Source organism: Poecilia latipinna, unplaced genomic scaffold (assembly GCF_001443285.1).
Source record: "Poecilia latipinna isolate Pla-1442-1.1 unplaced genomic scaffold, P_latipinna-1.0 Scaffold2885, whole genome shotgun sequence".
NCBI lineage: Eukaryota > Metazoa > Chordata > Actinopteri > Cyprinodontiformes > Poeciliidae > Poecilia > Poecilia latipinna.
In genome coordinates, this window is record NW_015115501.1 from 1 (window position 1) to 16,187 (window position 16,187).

The 16,187-nt window shown below is 40.4% G+C and overlaps 2 protein-coding genes across 3 annotated transcripts; one reads left to right on the forward strand and one right to left on the reverse strand.

Moving 5' to 3' along the window:
• Window positions 1–55: 55 nt before the first annotated feature.
• On the forward strand, window positions 56–2,290 carry LOC106939474 (leucine-rich repeat-containing protein 10B-like). Its single transcript, XM_015021874.1, has 3 exons — window positions 56–162; window positions 309–479; window positions 572–2,290. Exon 3 carries the CDS (start codon window positions 806–808, stop codon window positions 2,039–2,041), a length of 1,236 nt encoding a protein of 411 aa, XP_014877360.1. The 5' UTR covers window positions 56–162; window positions 309–479; window positions 572–805; the 3' UTR covers window positions 2,042–2,290.
• Window positions 2,291–5,031: 2,741 nt separating this feature from the next.
• Window positions 5,032–10,057, reverse strand: LOC106939475 (protein phosphatase 1 regulatory subunit 32-like). 2 transcript variants are annotated; one of them, XM_015021875.1, is made up of 13 exons: window positions 9,926–10,057; window positions 9,720–9,779; window positions 9,244–9,345; window positions 9,033–9,150; window positions 7,797–7,959; window positions 7,669–7,711; window positions 7,482–7,579; window positions 6,207–6,272; window positions 6,037–6,123; window positions 5,883–5,948; window positions 5,686–5,777; window positions 5,200–5,295; window positions 5,032–5,108 (listed from the first exon to the last, which is right to left on the reverse strand). In XM_015021875.1, the coding sequence occupies exons 2-13, from the start codon at window positions 9,760–9,762 to the stop codon at window positions 5,090–5,092; spliced, it is 993 nt and encodes a 330-aa protein (XP_014877361.1). In that variant the 5' UTR covers window positions 9,763–9,779; window positions 9,926–10,057; the 3' UTR covers window positions 5,032–5,089. The 2 variants fall into 2 exon arrangements, with proteins under 2 accessions (XP_014877361.1, XP_014877362.1); XM_015021876.1 differs by having other exon boundaries at window positions 9,720–9,778; window positions 9,881–10,057.
• Between the last annotated feature and the right edge of the window lie 6,130 nt (window positions 10,058–16,187).

The following is a 16,187-nucleotide window of genomic DNA, read 5'->3' on the forward strand; positions in this document are numbered from 1 at the left end:
AGTAACTTCCTCACGCTGCTCTTACACACGCAGCACAAACTGACCATGTGATGTGAATGCCCCCTGTTCGGGTTACAGAGAGAGGGAGGCTTCAGCTGAATGCAAGCCTTCACACTAATGGAGAGAAGCAGCCAACATCAGGAACAGTCCGTCAGTCACTCAGTAAGTGCGCTGTAATTTTCCAACATGCAATTTCTTTCCGAGCGCGGATTATAGTTACCGCGGTGAGACCCGGCCTGTCACAGGGAGCAGCTGCATTAACTCTTACACGGACCTTTATGTGACTTGTTTTCTTTCCCGCCGGCCAGGTCACAGAGCGACGCACCGACTCTGGGTTTATCCACAGACATCTGCAGGCAAGTTAAAAGGCGCAGAAGAACGACTTCGGGGGGGGGGAATCTTTCTTTTCCTGATCACATGACCTCAAAGCTGTCGGACACTTTTGTCTTCAAAGTCCCGAGGATGTTAAAGAGACAATGGTAAGACGAAAAACTAAAGATAAAGCTAAGCTTTCACTATTAACTCTACCTCATCCTTTTATTATTATTTTGTTTTTCATTCTGTTTGCCAGATAATACCACGTGATAATTTCCTAATAATCGAGTGGAGACAGGGACATTCAGGAACTGCTGTTGCATGGCTGCAGAAGTGTTAACTGGCCCGAACCATGATGCTGGTTGCAGCCTGTGGTTTCATATACGAAACAACAGTAGCTTCCAAACTGAGAGTTCACTTGTCACAGACACTGCCTTATCAAATGACTCTGCCCTGACTCACGTCAGAGTCAGGGTCTGCTTGGCACAGCATGGGCAACTCTTCCAGGAAGGCCGAGGGGGAAGAAGAAGAAGGGGCAAAAGATGGTGAGGAGGAAGATGACACTGAAAAGGAGAAGGAAGTAGTGGAAGAGGAAGAGGAAGAGCTTCCACTGGGAGTCGAGGAGCTGTTGGAGAGCGGTGATCCTGTGTTAGACCTGAGCTACCGTAAATTCAAGCGATTACCCTCGCGTGTTTGTGAGCTGATGCACCTGGAAAAGCTGTATGTTTGCGGGAACAGACTTCGCAAGGTGCCTGACAGCTTTTCCCAGCTGCAGGGTCTGCGGACGCTCGCCCTCGACTTCAACAAGTTGGAAGACGTTCCCCTGGCTGTGTGCGAGCTCACCAGCCTCACCCATCTGTATCTGGGCAGCAACCGACTCATGACCCTTCCGCCTGAGTTCACCAACCTGAAGAATCTAAGGTGCTTCTGGTTGGAGAGCAACTACTTCCAGAGATTTCCACAGGAGCTTTACGACCTGCCAAACCTCAAGTCCCTGCAGATGGGGGACAACCGGCTGAAAGCGCTGCCTCAAGACTTCTGTCGCATGGAATCGCTAAAGGGATTGTGGCTGTACGGAAACCGCTTTGAAACCTTCCCCAAAGTCCTGCTGTGCATGGAATCCCTGGAGATCCTAGACTTGGATAAAAACAAAATAACAGAGCTTCCTAGCCTGAAGCGTCTACGGACTCTTCACCTATTTTCCTATGACCACAATCCTGTCAAGGAACCTCCTAAAGTAGGCGAGGATGTATTTCTGGTTGGGGAAGGGGCTGCTGAGTTCCTGGAGATCCGTGAGGCCAGGAAGGAGAGACGTCGCAAGGCTGCTGAGGAAGAGGCTGAGGAGCTGGCTCAGGAGCTGGCTCAGGAGCTGGCTCAGGCTGGAGAGGAACCAGTGATCCATGGAATCCTAAAGAACAGCAGCTCAAAACCGGCAACGGACGAAGCTGCTGTGAACATCGAAGAGTCCGATGTTAGAGAAGAAGAAACATTGTTTAAGGACGAGGAGCAGGAGGACTGCGTAGAAGTGCCAGTGACCGAGTATGAAGGTGCTGAGCTTGAATATGATGAAGAATTGGTTGAATACGAGACAGAAGAGATGATATGTGAGGGAGAAGGGTTTGAGTATGAAGGAGAGGGGCTGGAGTACGAAAACGTTCCAATGGACTATGAGTATGAGGATGGGGAGGAACTGGAAGACACAACAAGACAAGATGAGGGAGCATGAAAAGCCCCTCTAACTCCAAAATGATTTGGTTCCAGGTGGAAACAGATGTTGGACAGTACAGCAGATACGTGAATACGACTTATTCTCAGATGTGCTGCTAATTAATGATCTGTAATTAACTGTGAAAATTAATTGTCTTGATATTATATTTCTTTAACGCAACAACACCAGTGTCATCTCTCTCAACTGCACATTATCAGGTTGCTGTAACTTATTTTGGTTCTTTGCTATTAAATATTCAGCTGAATGAAGCCGATGCCAGTCCTTTGTCACAGAAGACGCAGTGTGTTTACTCAAGAGTCGTTTCTGCTCATCACAGTCAGTACCTTGGTTATGTGCTTGTCAGCACTGCTTCTTTAAAGCACGGCTGTCTCTGCATTTAAATGAGTGTGTTGGTCAAAGATTTTAAAAAAATATTTACGACACGAGTGTCAGTGCCAAGAAAGAGCGTTGTAGGGATGAATAGCTGGGGTGCCTGACCATAAAAGGTAAGTCCTTAAAGAGGCTTCAAACATGAAGTGGACCCGGAAAACGATGAGGCAGAATATTTTTAGTGCCCCGACAAACCTGAAGGACCCTGCTGGGCAGAAATTCAGCTGTGTCATGAATGCTGTGCACTTCTTTTTGTCACAGACGGGGACATTACTCTTTTTCTTGACGTTATACAGGCCGGGCCCTTGTTCTCCTCTCATTTCTGAGCACATTATTCATGTGGGGCTCATGCGTAATCCTGTCCTTTGTGTCTGCACAGATCTTTTTCCTCGTATCTCATTAAAAGAGTGAATTATTGATCTGGTGTTAGAATATTAATGCGTGTACTCATGTGACAGCAATAGTTTAACACAATTCAAAAGAAAGTACAAAGAGGTAATTTTCAATAGATACACATACGGGTGATGGAAAGCAATAAGGTGTGTATTGCAGATAACTTGGTGTAAGGGTTTAGAAAGACAAACCAGAATAAAATGGGAAAATGTATAGGTAAATATTAGTAACTGTTACTTCTGACTGCTACTTTGATTTTGATTTTTTTAATGACAGTAGGACTCTAAAGTTTCAAGTGTTTAGGGGTAGGAGTTTATAAGTTCTCACTTCTTCCTACCCCATTTTGAGCATGATATGTTAACTGAAACAAAAAAATCTGTATTTTCTCTTCTTTCTTATGCACTTCTTGTTACTGTGCACTATTTTATTTTATATTTGTATCATGTTCGAATAAAATTTCATTTCATTTCATTTCATTTCATTTCAAATTTCATTTCATTTCATTTCATTTCATTTCATTTCATTTCATTTCATTTCAGTATCTCATTACATTTGCATTGGGACAATGCAGAACATACACACTGCTCCTTTTAAATTTTCATGCACCAATAGCTTCTATTGCTGTGTCTAATAACATTGGTGGTATTAATAGATAAGACGCAGGAATGTGAGAAATGAGCTTCAAAATACTATTAATGGTCTCCAGAAGTCCCCTAATAGGAATCTGATGGCATCTGTGGGAAGTAACCCAACCTCAACCCACAGGACCCAAAGGATCTGTTGCCTATATCCTACTACAATTTCTTCAGATGCTTGTGGCCTCCTTTCTGACTGCTTAGAGCTTTTTCAGTGTCATGACAGGATCGATTTTCTTCTTCGACAGGGGCGACTGCTAAAGCGTTCTTAACCTATAATTTTTTTCACATTTTGTTGCACAACAACAACAAAAAAATCAATGTATTTTACTTCATACTTTGGTCCGTCAGATCAACTGATGGACCAAACGCACCAAGTAGTGGACAACTGTGAAGTGAACAGAAGTGTGGTGTGCATTCGTATTGGTCATTCATTTGTAGAACCATCTTTCCATCCGCTGTCTGTGCCTACTTGTCCCTGCAGGTTCGTAGGAGCATTTACAACACAGCGACACACAGGACAAACAACCATTCATGTGCACACTAATAACTATGAGCAATTTGGGGAAACCAATTAAATTTACAGTTGTGCATTCTCGACCAAAAGAAGAAGCCAAAATACCACACATGCAGAGGAAGAACATGCACACATCATGCAAAAAGACCCCTGGATGTTTTTGCTGCAAGGCAGCAGTGGTATCAGCTATGCCACTGCTGGTATCACTGTCTTTGAGTGTTAGTCTCTGTCAGCTTTGTTCGTCTAGAGATTGGCATTTTTGCCAGTTTGTCTTTAAAAATTGGTTTAAAAGTCACATTATATGGAGAGCAATTAGTGCCAAATATTTTCCACTAATTTAATCTAGGTGTTGGCACAAAATAAGTAACATGTTAAAATGGTTTTGTCTAAGCTTATTGTAGCTGTGGTTTTACATTTAGGGTTGTTTTCCTCCTGGAAGGTGAACCTCCACCCTGGTCAGGAAGTGTTCTTCCAATTTCTCCCCATATTTAACTTCTCTGATCTCCCCTTCAACTTTAAATTTAAGCCTTGTAGAAAAAAAAAGTTAAATTGCCTTCAACATTAGAATTATGTGGTGATATCTGCTGATTTATCATATACAAACCCTGAAAAAAAAAAAAATCATTTGCACTGTGTGATTGCAGGATTGCAAAACGTGAAAAAGTCAAATATTCTGACGTCAGCACAGAAGATGCAGTAGTGCAGTGGTATAAAGTTGTAATATACACAGTTTGTCATACTTGGACTGTTATGTATTTAGTCCAGATTTGTTGGTCACTTTTTTTGCATGCAGCCGTGGGTGGCATAACAGCTTGAGAGTTTGCAGAGGTTCATGCAAATCGGAGTCTGCTTTAGTCTGAGTGGAATCGTTTTTCACCTCAGTTTACAGTCTTCTCATTCTCTGTAGGTCAGTGACAACAAGGTGCTTTTAAAGTGAGCACATCAACGCCTTCAGTCCCACAAATGATGGGCTTTTATAAGTAAACCAAAACAAAATGCAGTTTTGCATCTTCTCCATGTACATCTGGAGTTTGTATTCTTCTACAAACAAAACAAATAAAGACCAAATGATTTGCTTAAATAATGAATTTTATTTTTGAGATGAGAAGACTTTAAACACAGTGAAAACATCTAATGCTTCAATATGAACCTGTGGAATAAAAAAAAAAAAACAGGACATGTGAATCATAAAAATGAGCGCAATGTTATATTATCCAGGCTAAAATGTGACAATACTTTACCTGTCTGTATTTCGTTTGTTGTAGCCATTGTCCTTTGTTTGGCTTGCGTTGACAATTGATGAAGTATAAAAAGTGTGCCTGTCCTTCTGACGGAAGCTGGAAAGTAACGTAATTCTTGTCAAGTTAAAAATTCCCTCTTATGCGCAACACAAATAAATCAGGACAGCAAGATACCACAAATTAACAGGAAACAAGAAAAACATTCTTCTTAAAATTCTATGAAAATAAAAATCTAATCTAAATTTCCATAGCTCACTTTGTACAAAAGAAACATTGAGCAAGGGAAATCTGTACTTTTTCAAATCACTGTAATCAGTTGAAGAATAAATGATCTGAATGATGAACAATGATGAACAAATGATTTATTGCTAATTCATAGTTTATCAACAAAACATTTCAAAGCCAGGACGTCTGGCTCTAAATTTTTTTTAGCATCTAAAACAATCTTACACCACAACCGACAGTATTAAGACAAAAAACACTTACTTGTTATTATAATGTGTAGTGAAGTGTATCGGATCCAAAGGTCCCTTAGAGAAAATTTCATTTGGCATATTTAAGCAAAATCCTGAGGGTTCCTAAGGGAGAAAGGAATAAAAGAAAAGATAAAAAAGTCTAATCAAAAATAGATGATCTATTAATTAAAAACAAAACAAACAAACAAAAAAAAGTAAAAGTCTGACCCTGTTTCCAGTAGCCTTCACAAGTGGTACACGACTTTTCACTTCCAGTGGTGGCAGATGAAGGCGCTAGAATATTATGAAACAGGACATGTCAAACATCTGTACAATAACAGCAGCTTAAGAAGAATACAAGTTGGAGGATATAGGGACTTACTGGGTCGACTAAGAGGGTGTTGGCACCACCTGTATACCCTGTTTCTCTGGAGGAACAGCTGCATATTCCTGGCAAGCGTTCTTTTCCCTGAAAAAAAAAATGTTTCATATCAAAACATATTTGTGTTTGTTTGTCCAGTATAAAGGGATTTGCAGTGAATGTGGCTCAACCTGCTTAAACGTCGGAGACAGGTAGTCGTTCGTCATCACTGTTTTTCTGATCAGATGCGGAACCACCTGGACAAATCAGCCACAGTTTGAAAGGGAAACACTTCACAAATAGACAAAGTCACATTCAGAAGTAAAGGAGGACCACATATTTTTCTTTTTCCAAAATCTCTTTCTTTCTTACTGTTTATTCAATGTCACATGCTGTTTTTGTTTTGTTTTTTAATTATATAAAGCACCTTGAAATGCCTTGCTGCTGAAATGTGCTATACAAATAAAATTTGATTGATTGATTGATATGCAACCATATAATATAATAATTTGGAGGAATGACAGAATACCGTTTTCAAACTGTATTTTTTTTGTGATGTTGCTCGTAGTAAGCCACATATGAATCTTGCAAAACAACTTTTTTCTTTAGCTGTTCTGTAGCTCAGACTTGTATAAATTGCTTTTACGTCAGTCTACTCTCTGAGCTTTGAAAGCACCAGAAGGAGAACAGACAGGAGTGACAGAAGGTGACATTAGACTTCAGGAGAGGAAAAAACATGAAAGCATCTGCTTGTGAACCAATGAATATAAGTTAAGAAATTTGCCCATTTTGGGACAATGAAGGATGTTTTATTCTATACTATAAGACATGTAAATGTAAGGATTTTTTTTTTTCAAAGAGTAACAAATATATATATATTTTTTTTAATTTTTTGCGTTATATTCATAATCTGAAATGTATTTTTGGGGGATATTTTATGTAACAGACCCACAGACAGTAGTTTAAACTGTGGAATATAAATAAAAATTACATGTTATTTGCTAAATGCTTTACAAATAGAAATATGAAAAGTGTGGCGTGTATATGAATTCAGCCACCTTCACTTTAAAACATCAAATTAACTTAGTTGATATAGTCCGCCTGGGTGTAATTTATTCTCTATTCTAGGCCTCAGAGGCTTGTTAGAGACTATTAGAGAATGTATCTGCAGAAAAAAGGTCGATTCCACAAAGTATTGATCCAGAGGCTTGAAATGAGTCCCTTTCACTTTTTCATTTCGAAACACATGCATCATGCAAGAGCCCTTCTCTTAAAGCTAAGGATGATTTGCTACCTCAAATCACAGATTTAAAAAGCTATGAGTTTTAAATCATCATAGCTTTGATGATTTAAAAATGATCAAAGCTATGAATATTTTTTAACACATAAAATCCCAATTAAATATTTTGAGAACATGAATACTTTCACCACGTTAATATGATTGCTTACTATTAAGTAATACTCACAGTGGCATGATTTTTGTCCCGAAAGGTGATGTACTGTAGGTCTTCTCCTTCGGTGCACCCAGTCTCCAGTTTTGGACCCATATTCATGTGGCGAGAAACTGCAGCAAGGATATCTGTTAGGGTCTCTGTCATGTTATCATGTTATGTCATCTTATCATCTGTCTGCAGCCACAACCTAAGTTTTTACCTGGTGGTAAGCGACGGGGCACAAACACTCTTTGGTACTCTGTCTGAAGAAAGGCAGAAGGTAGACAGCTCATGCTTGTTTCAAGTCTGTTGAATTGTAAGGATAATGTAGAGGAAAATCTGTAGTACCTGATCCACAATAGGCTCTGTGTGGCAAACAGCGCTCACTTGATGGAAGCCGCTGGTCATGGGTTTGTTAAGGAGGCTTGGCAAAGCTGTGGAGCCATCAGAGTAGGTGGGACGCTGGTAGTACCGCATATTTTGAGTTACGAAATTGTCGGCTAGCCACACTCTGGAGACAGGAAAAAAAAATACAACTGCGTCTCAAGAAACACATCAGAAGTAACGGCTGTTTAAAAAAGCATTTTAGGAAACTTGGAATGAAACAACAAATTCACTGGATTTTTTTTTTTTCTAATGATCTAGCTTACCAAGGCGCCACGGCTCAGCACTTTAGTAAATTATTTCAGAAGCAAAAGGTAGAAAAATATCAGTTTCTGTAAGATTAAGAAGAGCTAAAACACTAGCGATGAAATTGTGACATTCAAAGCACAGTGCTTAGTGCTTAAAAAAAATATACATAGACATCTACCTCAAAATTGGTATTTGACTTTACCGAACACAATCAAACACATCAAAGTGTGCAAACAGAGCCATGAAATGAACAAATACACAGTGAAACAATGAAATACAGTTTTAAATAAAAGTTGATTTGAAATGGAGTCTTGACAAAAGTTCAGTCTGGAAGACTCTAGTCGCACCTGCCTCATCAATCAGCGCCCGCCTCTCTGCAACCTGGACCTATCGGCGCGGACCAAGCCTCGCTCCAGCCAATCATCGTTTGGGCTCCAGTTCAAAAGGACCTTCACCCATAGCCTCCTCTGCTCACCAGCTCCGATCAACCCACCTCCACCCCATCTCCACCTTCTGTTCCCGACTCTCAGGCCTCATCTTCCTCCGACCACCAGTACAGGCCCCGGGGGGTCTACAGTCCTATGCTGCATCAGGAATGTTCATCGAGCTCATCGAAGTCCAGCTCGATGTCCCCGGCCGGGGCCTGAACGCCAAAGGACTTTGTTTATTTTCATGTTCATTTTGTCATTAAACTCTTTTAATCGCCTTCTTTCTCCGTTTGAGTCTCTCCAGATTGAACTGGGATTGGTTTTCTACTTTGGATAACTTTTTCGGAGAAAAAGTCAGAGCAGAACTATTGTGTCACTTGGTCAGAGCAAGAGTGAGAAATAGCTTGCTTTCACCCATGCCTGACTCACAACTCTGCCTGAGTGTTTCCCAGTGGACAGTGATGACACTGGACAGTGAAAGCTGACGCTGTGGCGGACAGTTCTTACCTGCCCTGACACTTACCCAAAGTGAGGGTTGTCAACAAGGTCCAAACTGGGCTGGTAGGATAGAACGGGTCTTTGGTTCGATAGAAAGCCGGACGCAACGGGGGCTCCAAGGCAGGAATTGAAACACATCCTGGCTGAAACAACAACTTGTCTGTCATAATCCAAAACTAAATCTAAAACAGATCGATTTGAGTTTTTGGACTCTGACTTTCTCATCCTCAGCTGACCTTTAGGGGGTGCGTGACTGGCTTTGTTCAGTGATCCCCGCCTTTCAGTTTCTTCAATAGGCGGTATGACAATCCTCGGCTGTCCAAACATCTGTTTATGCACTGTAAAAACATACGATTTTACCAAGAGTTTTCCTTTAGTTTCTAGTGCAAATATCTTAGTACACATAACATACAACAAAACTAACTTAAGAGGAACTTTTCAGCAAGATAGGAGTTTGTTTTAAGTAAACAATTCTTGAATATAAGAAAGCACTAGATTTTTTCACTTGAACAAGACATTAGTGTTATGAGTGAAATAATTTGTCAGTGTATTCAAGAATTACTGACTTAAAACAAGCTCCTGTATCTTGCTGAAAGGTTACTTTAAAGTTAGTTTTGTTGTATTTTAAGTGTACCAAATATTTGCACTAGAACTTAAACCAAAAATATTTGGCAAGATTTTGTGTGTTTTTGCAGTGTGCTGTAATAGAAACCTTCGCCATTAACAGTGATGGTGGGAAAAAATCCTTCAGGCATGTTGACACTGCAGCGATCTGAAATAAATGTAGCAATGAGTGCATTTTTTAGATTTCACAATCAACTGGAAAAAAAAATGAAGAACAGTTTGTAAGAAAGAACTGGAATCTCCAATTTTCAAAGACAGTTTAAGTCAGCATAAGGGCAGCAATAGCAATCTCACCTTATTTCCTCTGAATGAGTTAAAAGTAAAATAGAGATGAGTGTGAAGAAAGCTTGATCTAGGACACACCTGTGTCTAAACACTACGTTGTTTGTTCGTCTCTCTCTGTCCTGAGCCGGTTTGTAGGTAAACACATTTCTGTTGCTAGGAGATTCAGCACAGGGGCAGAACATTACAACTGAAGTGCATAGAAATTATTTCAGGTGTGAGCGTAATGTTGTTCCACAAGGAGGCATTGTTAAGAGTCTCTTTCTTCCTTCCTGCAATTTGTTCAGTTCAGCTCCTTTTCTGCAATTTGTACTGTAATAATACAAAACACCGCAGACAGCTCGCTGTTGCACAGAACCATCAAAGGCTTCTTTGACGGCTTCAGATAGGAAAATAGGCGCCATTAGAGAGTGAAAAAAAGAAGAAAAGGCACATGTAATTATTGAAATCTGTAAATATCAAAGGTGAAATTATGCGGGTGCCTTTTAAAAAGAAGCGAGCAGACAAAATGACTCTTACATTGTACTTTACTTGTGATTTATGCCTTTATCACCCGACATGATGCACAAAAGGGTCTTGTTGATTAAGACTGAAATGACTTCACCTGTTCATTTTCTGGCAAGAATATTTCCAGGTCTGGTTCTCGATGTGAAATAATATCGCAGCAGTTGGATCTTTCTTTGCTCTTTTTATTCAGCTTACTTTTCAAGACCAATCAAAGCGACAGATGGATGACATTTATGTCATTCTTCAGCACTTTCACTTTGCCATTTTAAGTTATTTCTTTAGCATATAAAGCCACTCATACTTTAAATACAAAAACCAATGCTGAGGAACTCATTCATGTGGTTAAATCTCATGTTTTATTTCGTTTTAAACCATTGACACACACACATCAATTTCTGAATACACTGCAAAAACCACAAAATCTTACACTTTTTTAGTCTAGTTTCTAGTGCAAATATCTTTGTATATGTAAAAAACTGACTTACAAATAATTTTTCTGCAAGATGTAGGAGCTTCTTTTAAGTGAATAATTTCTTAATATTGATTTTTATTTTATTAAACCTTTAATTAATTGGTTAAAAATCTGCTGAAATCAAAATATTTTTCAAAAGAGGATGAAAAAGTCCAACTTCTACTGGTAGATCATTTCACTTATAACATGAGGAAAATGTCTTGTTATAAGTGAAATAATCTGCCAGTGGAACTAGTAATTTAAAAAAAAAATCAGTACTAAAGAATTATTTACTTAAAACAAGCAACCTGCTGAAAAGTTCCTTGTAAGTTTATTTTTGTCTTACTTCAAGCGTACTAAGAACCTGACGTCTGTGGACAATCAGTGCATATATCTGGTCTCCAAGCGTAGGAGAATATTTTTTAAAAGATCTGGTTTAAATTCAGGTTAACACATTTTTGCAGAACTCCATAACCTTCTGTTGAGTTTTATTCATTTCTTTGAATTCTGTGTGCTGCAGAAAGGATGAACTAAAACAAGCCAGACAAAGAGCAGCAGGAACCAGAACAGCTTTTGTACACAATCGGTCCGGACTGATTCTCCATGTGTCCACTGGATGGCATTGTGATGCCGCCATGGCTCTGACTTCAGTCTAAGGTTATATAAAAATGATGGATGGTTTGAAATTTGCATGACATCTTGATATAAAAAAATGTCCATCCAGGACAGGGTGTGATAATTCACTGCTTATAGCAGCAGAAAATGTCTAAAAAAGCATACACACTTTAAAAAACATACATTCATATCAGCTTTTTAATTCAAAACTGACTCTTGGACTTCTGAAAAAGCAACATAGAAAGATGATTCTCTTAACTAGAAAAAAATAGACTTTTTTCACAAATCATACGCAAATCCTATATGCTTGTGCGTCTCTTCAAACATAATGTTATTTCATACACCTTTTCATCAAACTGAGCTCAAAACTGCAGCATCACACTATTTCTACACTTCTCCTTCAATTCTCACCTCCCATTTCTTTTCGTGCCGTCTAATTTCCTCGGACTCACACAGCTTTTTTTTTTTTTCCCCCCACCTCTCTGCTGCATCACTTCTTGCTTTCTTTTCCTTCCCTCCATCTGCTGAACGCCAGCAGTGCATGGATAGAGCCTGTCTTTACCAAGCTGTTGCTGGCGTTTTCTGTTCCGCAGTCTTTCTTGCTTGACATCCTGTCATGCCAAACTTGGAACTGTTTATTATCTCCTCCAAAAAATAACTACGGGGAAACGCCTGCATCATTGAAACTGACATCTCATTTCCTGCTCCTTTTCTTCTAAACACAATGTGCACGTTATTGGCATCTATAATTATAAATTCAATGGGGGATCCACACAGCAGGGTTAGACCCGGATGCCTATTTTCATTCCAGTTCAAGATTACGCCAGATGATTTGACTTGTTTGAGCAACTTCAATCTGACAGTCAGAGTGGGGGAACGGGTAAAACACCTGCTGTCCAGGATTTGAATGAGGATCCAGAGACTCTCAGCTTTCCTTTGATTGTTCATCCTGAGAATGCAGCAGCCGGTGTTTGTTCTTCATCTGCATAATTCACACGTAATGTGACTGCTCAAGTGAAACGCTCAGTTGCATGCAAGCTTTTGATCAAAACATTCAAGATAAACAGACTGTGCTTTTTGCATGTTGGTGCAGCTTGCACTTGAGGAAAAGGTGCAAAGACAAAAAGTGGAGGGGGGGGATCATGCAGCTGTTCTAAAAATAGACCGAGGTGATGCAAGCAAGGGTCTCCCGTTGTGATGATGCACTCGGCTTGCCCGCAGCCGTCTGTTGAGGTTCAGACCCTCAGTGCTGTCTGCAGGGGCTCACCTGTTTCTCCTGCTGCTGCTGATAGTCTGCAGCTCTGGGAGGCGGCGCTCCAAGGTTTCCCTGTCAGTTTAATAACCTGCTCCCTTTGTCTGCCATAAAAAAAGCATGGAATTGATGTTTAAGGACATAAAGAGCCAGCTCAGGCGCTCAGACCTGTCTTTGTGTTGCCGGGGTCTCGGAGATGCTCCCTCTGCTTCACTGCTTCACTTCTGCAAGGCTTATCTCCTTGCAGCCTCCTTTCTAACTTCTGTACTTAATGGACAAATCTTCCATGCATGGTTTGGAGCAAATTGCACTGTCATCTTTTTCCATTCTACGTCTCACTCAGCTTTGGTGAATATGTGGAGGGTGACCGGAATGTGGTGTGGAAAATTAAGGCATGAAATAAGACATTTAAAGTGAAAACAACAGCATTTCTAACATCTACAAGGGAGATATTTTGACACACATCAGTGGAACCAGAAGTGCACAGATGACTGAGATGCTACTGAAGTAAAAAGAAAACAACAAAGAACATAAAAACCTGCAAAACAATTTACCCCAATTACAAAGATAATTTTCCATCACCACTAAAAAAAGGAGGAAAGTTTCCTCCAGACTGCAGGATGAAACTGTGTGATTCATTTTCTTTCATGCTGACTAATATGTTGCTCAGAGCCAAAGCTGTCCACTACACATTTTTAATTGGTCTTGAAGGCTAAAACAACCTTTGCAAAATCCCATTTCCTTCAGCAAATGATGTTAAAACTTTTCACAGCAGTCCCCATTAAATCAAACTGATTTTCCTCCACACATCACTTTCTGATCCATCAGTAACAGATTTATTTGCAAGAATGCAGAGACATGCAAATGCATTCATAAACCTTAAACTTTTTCTTCATTTTGAGACAATAAAACTAAATCATTTTGAGGATTTGATGTTGTAGACCAATACAAAGATCTGCATAATTGTTAATCTTAAAAGTCTAAAAGGTCTGTTGCAATAACATGATAAAAAACTCTGTAAATATTCAAAAGGGATACATATTTTTGCAAGGCGGTGTATGTAGATGCGTTACACTTTCAGTACCATAATGAAAAGATTTTTGATTGGATTCAAGGTGGAGGGTTTCCTTTGGAATGTATTGAATCAAATGGCACTTTGCTGACCTCTCTCACTAATAAAGGTGTTCTTTTTTGTTCACAATCTTAGTTTTCAGCTCAAAAGAGATTATGGTGATTTTTGAAAATGGGAGTCCATTAAAGGCAGCTCTTTGTAACTAAAAGTAGAGGAGCTAAATGCAAAATGGTTTTAAGTTACTCTGAGTTCCCTATCGGAATATTTTCCCACCAACTACATTGACCACATTTCCCTAAATGTTCTGTAAAAATAACATCTTACTGTCCCAGATTCAAGTTTACATTAAAATTAACCTTTTTTTTTCATATGGACCAGATTCCTCCAACATTTCAAAAAGATCTTCACAGCACAATTAAGTTAAGATACCAAGTTCTGTAAAATACACTGACATATTTCCCATTGTTGCCTACTGGCTTGCTATACCAGAAAGAAACACGTTCATTTCTTTTTTCTTTTTCAAAATCGGTGCTGAATTACTTACCATGTATTGGTTTTGCCCTCATTGAGAAAATTAAAACACAATCTTGCTAAATTAAATTTTTCTTCTCTACATCAGCAAGAATCCTCTGCCTTCCAAAAATGTTTCAAGAATCTTTATGAACATCAAGTGTTTGAATTGTGATCATCTTGCAGCTGTAACCATAGCAATGTGGGTTCTAGAAAGCACTGAATGAGGAAGCTGCAGAGATCATGAGATTTTGAAAAATCATGTTTGATTTTACCGAAGAAAAGGACGACGAGACAGACCAATGAGGCTCTGAACACAAGTGTAGCAAAAATGATTCTTTAATATGGAACAACATCAGAGCTCAGCTCCAAGGCTCCGTCCACCCAGCACACTGTGTAACACTGATGAGTGGAGGAGAGCGAGAACAGAAAAACAACAACGAAAAAAACCCCAGTAAGATCACAGTCCGCTCGGCCCAAAAAACAGGAGAGGCTGAAAAAAATAAACATGGAACGCAAAACCAAAGTGCTACTGAGCTCCGCCCTGAGACGCCCTCCCTCCCTTTGCTGGGCGCGGCTGCAGAGACGCGGCTCCCCGCTGCCTCCCAGGGCTCTCCCGACCCCGTCCCGCTGTCTCGCCCTTCTGTTCCGAACCAGGGCCGACCAGAGAGGAGGTGGGTTGGAAGGAGCAGAGAGCCACGCGCGGCGGTGTGGCGGTTCTGCGGCCCTCAGAGGGACGTGAACAAGGCGTCTCGGTTATTATCATGGCTCCAGTGAGAGACGTCTGCAGTTCGGTCCTTCTCTTTGGCTCCCAGTGAGATCCAATCATCTTTAAGTAGCTGTTCGGTTCAGGTTCAAATGGAATGTTTGAAGTTTTCGTTTAAGGAGAATGAGACGAGAACAGGAGAGGGAGGGCGTCTGCCGGGGCAAACCCAGTAAGAACCCTTTACTATACCAGTACGGGGACATCAACAGAAGTACTACACAGATATGTACAGAGCAACCAAGCAGCACACTGGAATACCAAGTAATAAAAGTGGTGCAGGAAAAGGGAGGGTTTCCACAAATGTACACATCCCAGTATCTTTAATATGTGTGGTTGGTCCGATCTTTAAGGCGTTTTTTTTTTTTCCTCTCGCTCTTGCTACAAACAGGCAGCAGTGAAGCCGCCACAACATCAACTCTCACATCTGTGCTTGACTTAATATGGCTGCTTTGTGTTGCTGCATGCTGAGCTGATACCGTTCCCTCTCCTCTGAGTTTGAAGTTATGAGGCTTGACTTGGGATGAGGAACATGGATCTCCTCTCTTATTTTGGTGTGTGTGTGTGTGTGTGTGTGTGTGTGTGTGTGTGTGTGTGTGTTTATTCTCTGGTCCACAGAGCTCTATAGAAAAAGTAACGTGGAGGGTGACAAATGGGAGATCCTAATGGACAAAGAATCCAGGATAGATGATGGGGGATGGAATGGATTACCAGGAAATTAGACTCTGGTGGTGTGCGCATTATCATCTGAATGGGATAGTAAATGAACAATCGAGCAGAGGAAGTGGAAATCTATACTTAGCGGAGGATTAAAACTAAGCGGTGTAATGAAGAAACAGAGCGGATGTGAGGGGGTGGGAAGAGAAAGGAGGAGGGCATCAGCTAGCCTCAGCAAACACAATCATCCTGCATCTTAGCGAGCAATCTGCGTAAGAGAAAAAGAGGGCGGAGGGAGGCACTGCACAAAGAGCACTAAGCACTACGATGGACGGACACACACCTAAAAACACGCACAACTGCACAGGGTTCCAGTCTGCGTTCCACTGCACTCTCCTGGCTGCCAGAACCTTGCTGTGTCTTGTCAAAAAAAAAAAAAAAAAAAAT

Bases quoted from the DNA above. Each gene is read 5' to 3' on its own strand.
- LOC106939475 (XM_015021875.1), bottom strand. From the start codon at position 9,762: ATGCCTGAAGGATTTTTTCCCACCATCACTGTTAATGGCGAAG. The intron at 9,151-9,243 runs GTCAGCTGAGGA...TTGTTGTTTCAG, and splicing joins CAGTCACGCACCCCCTAAAG to CCAGGATGTGTTTCAATTCC. The intron at 7,712-7,796 runs GTACTACAGATT...GCCTTTCTTCAG, and splicing joins CAGAGCCTATTGTGGATCAG to ACAGAGTACCAAAGAGTGTT.
- LOC106939474 (XM_015021874.1), top strand. From the start codon at position 806: ATGGGCAACTCTTCCAGGAAGGCCGAGGGGGAAGAAGAAGAAGGGGCA.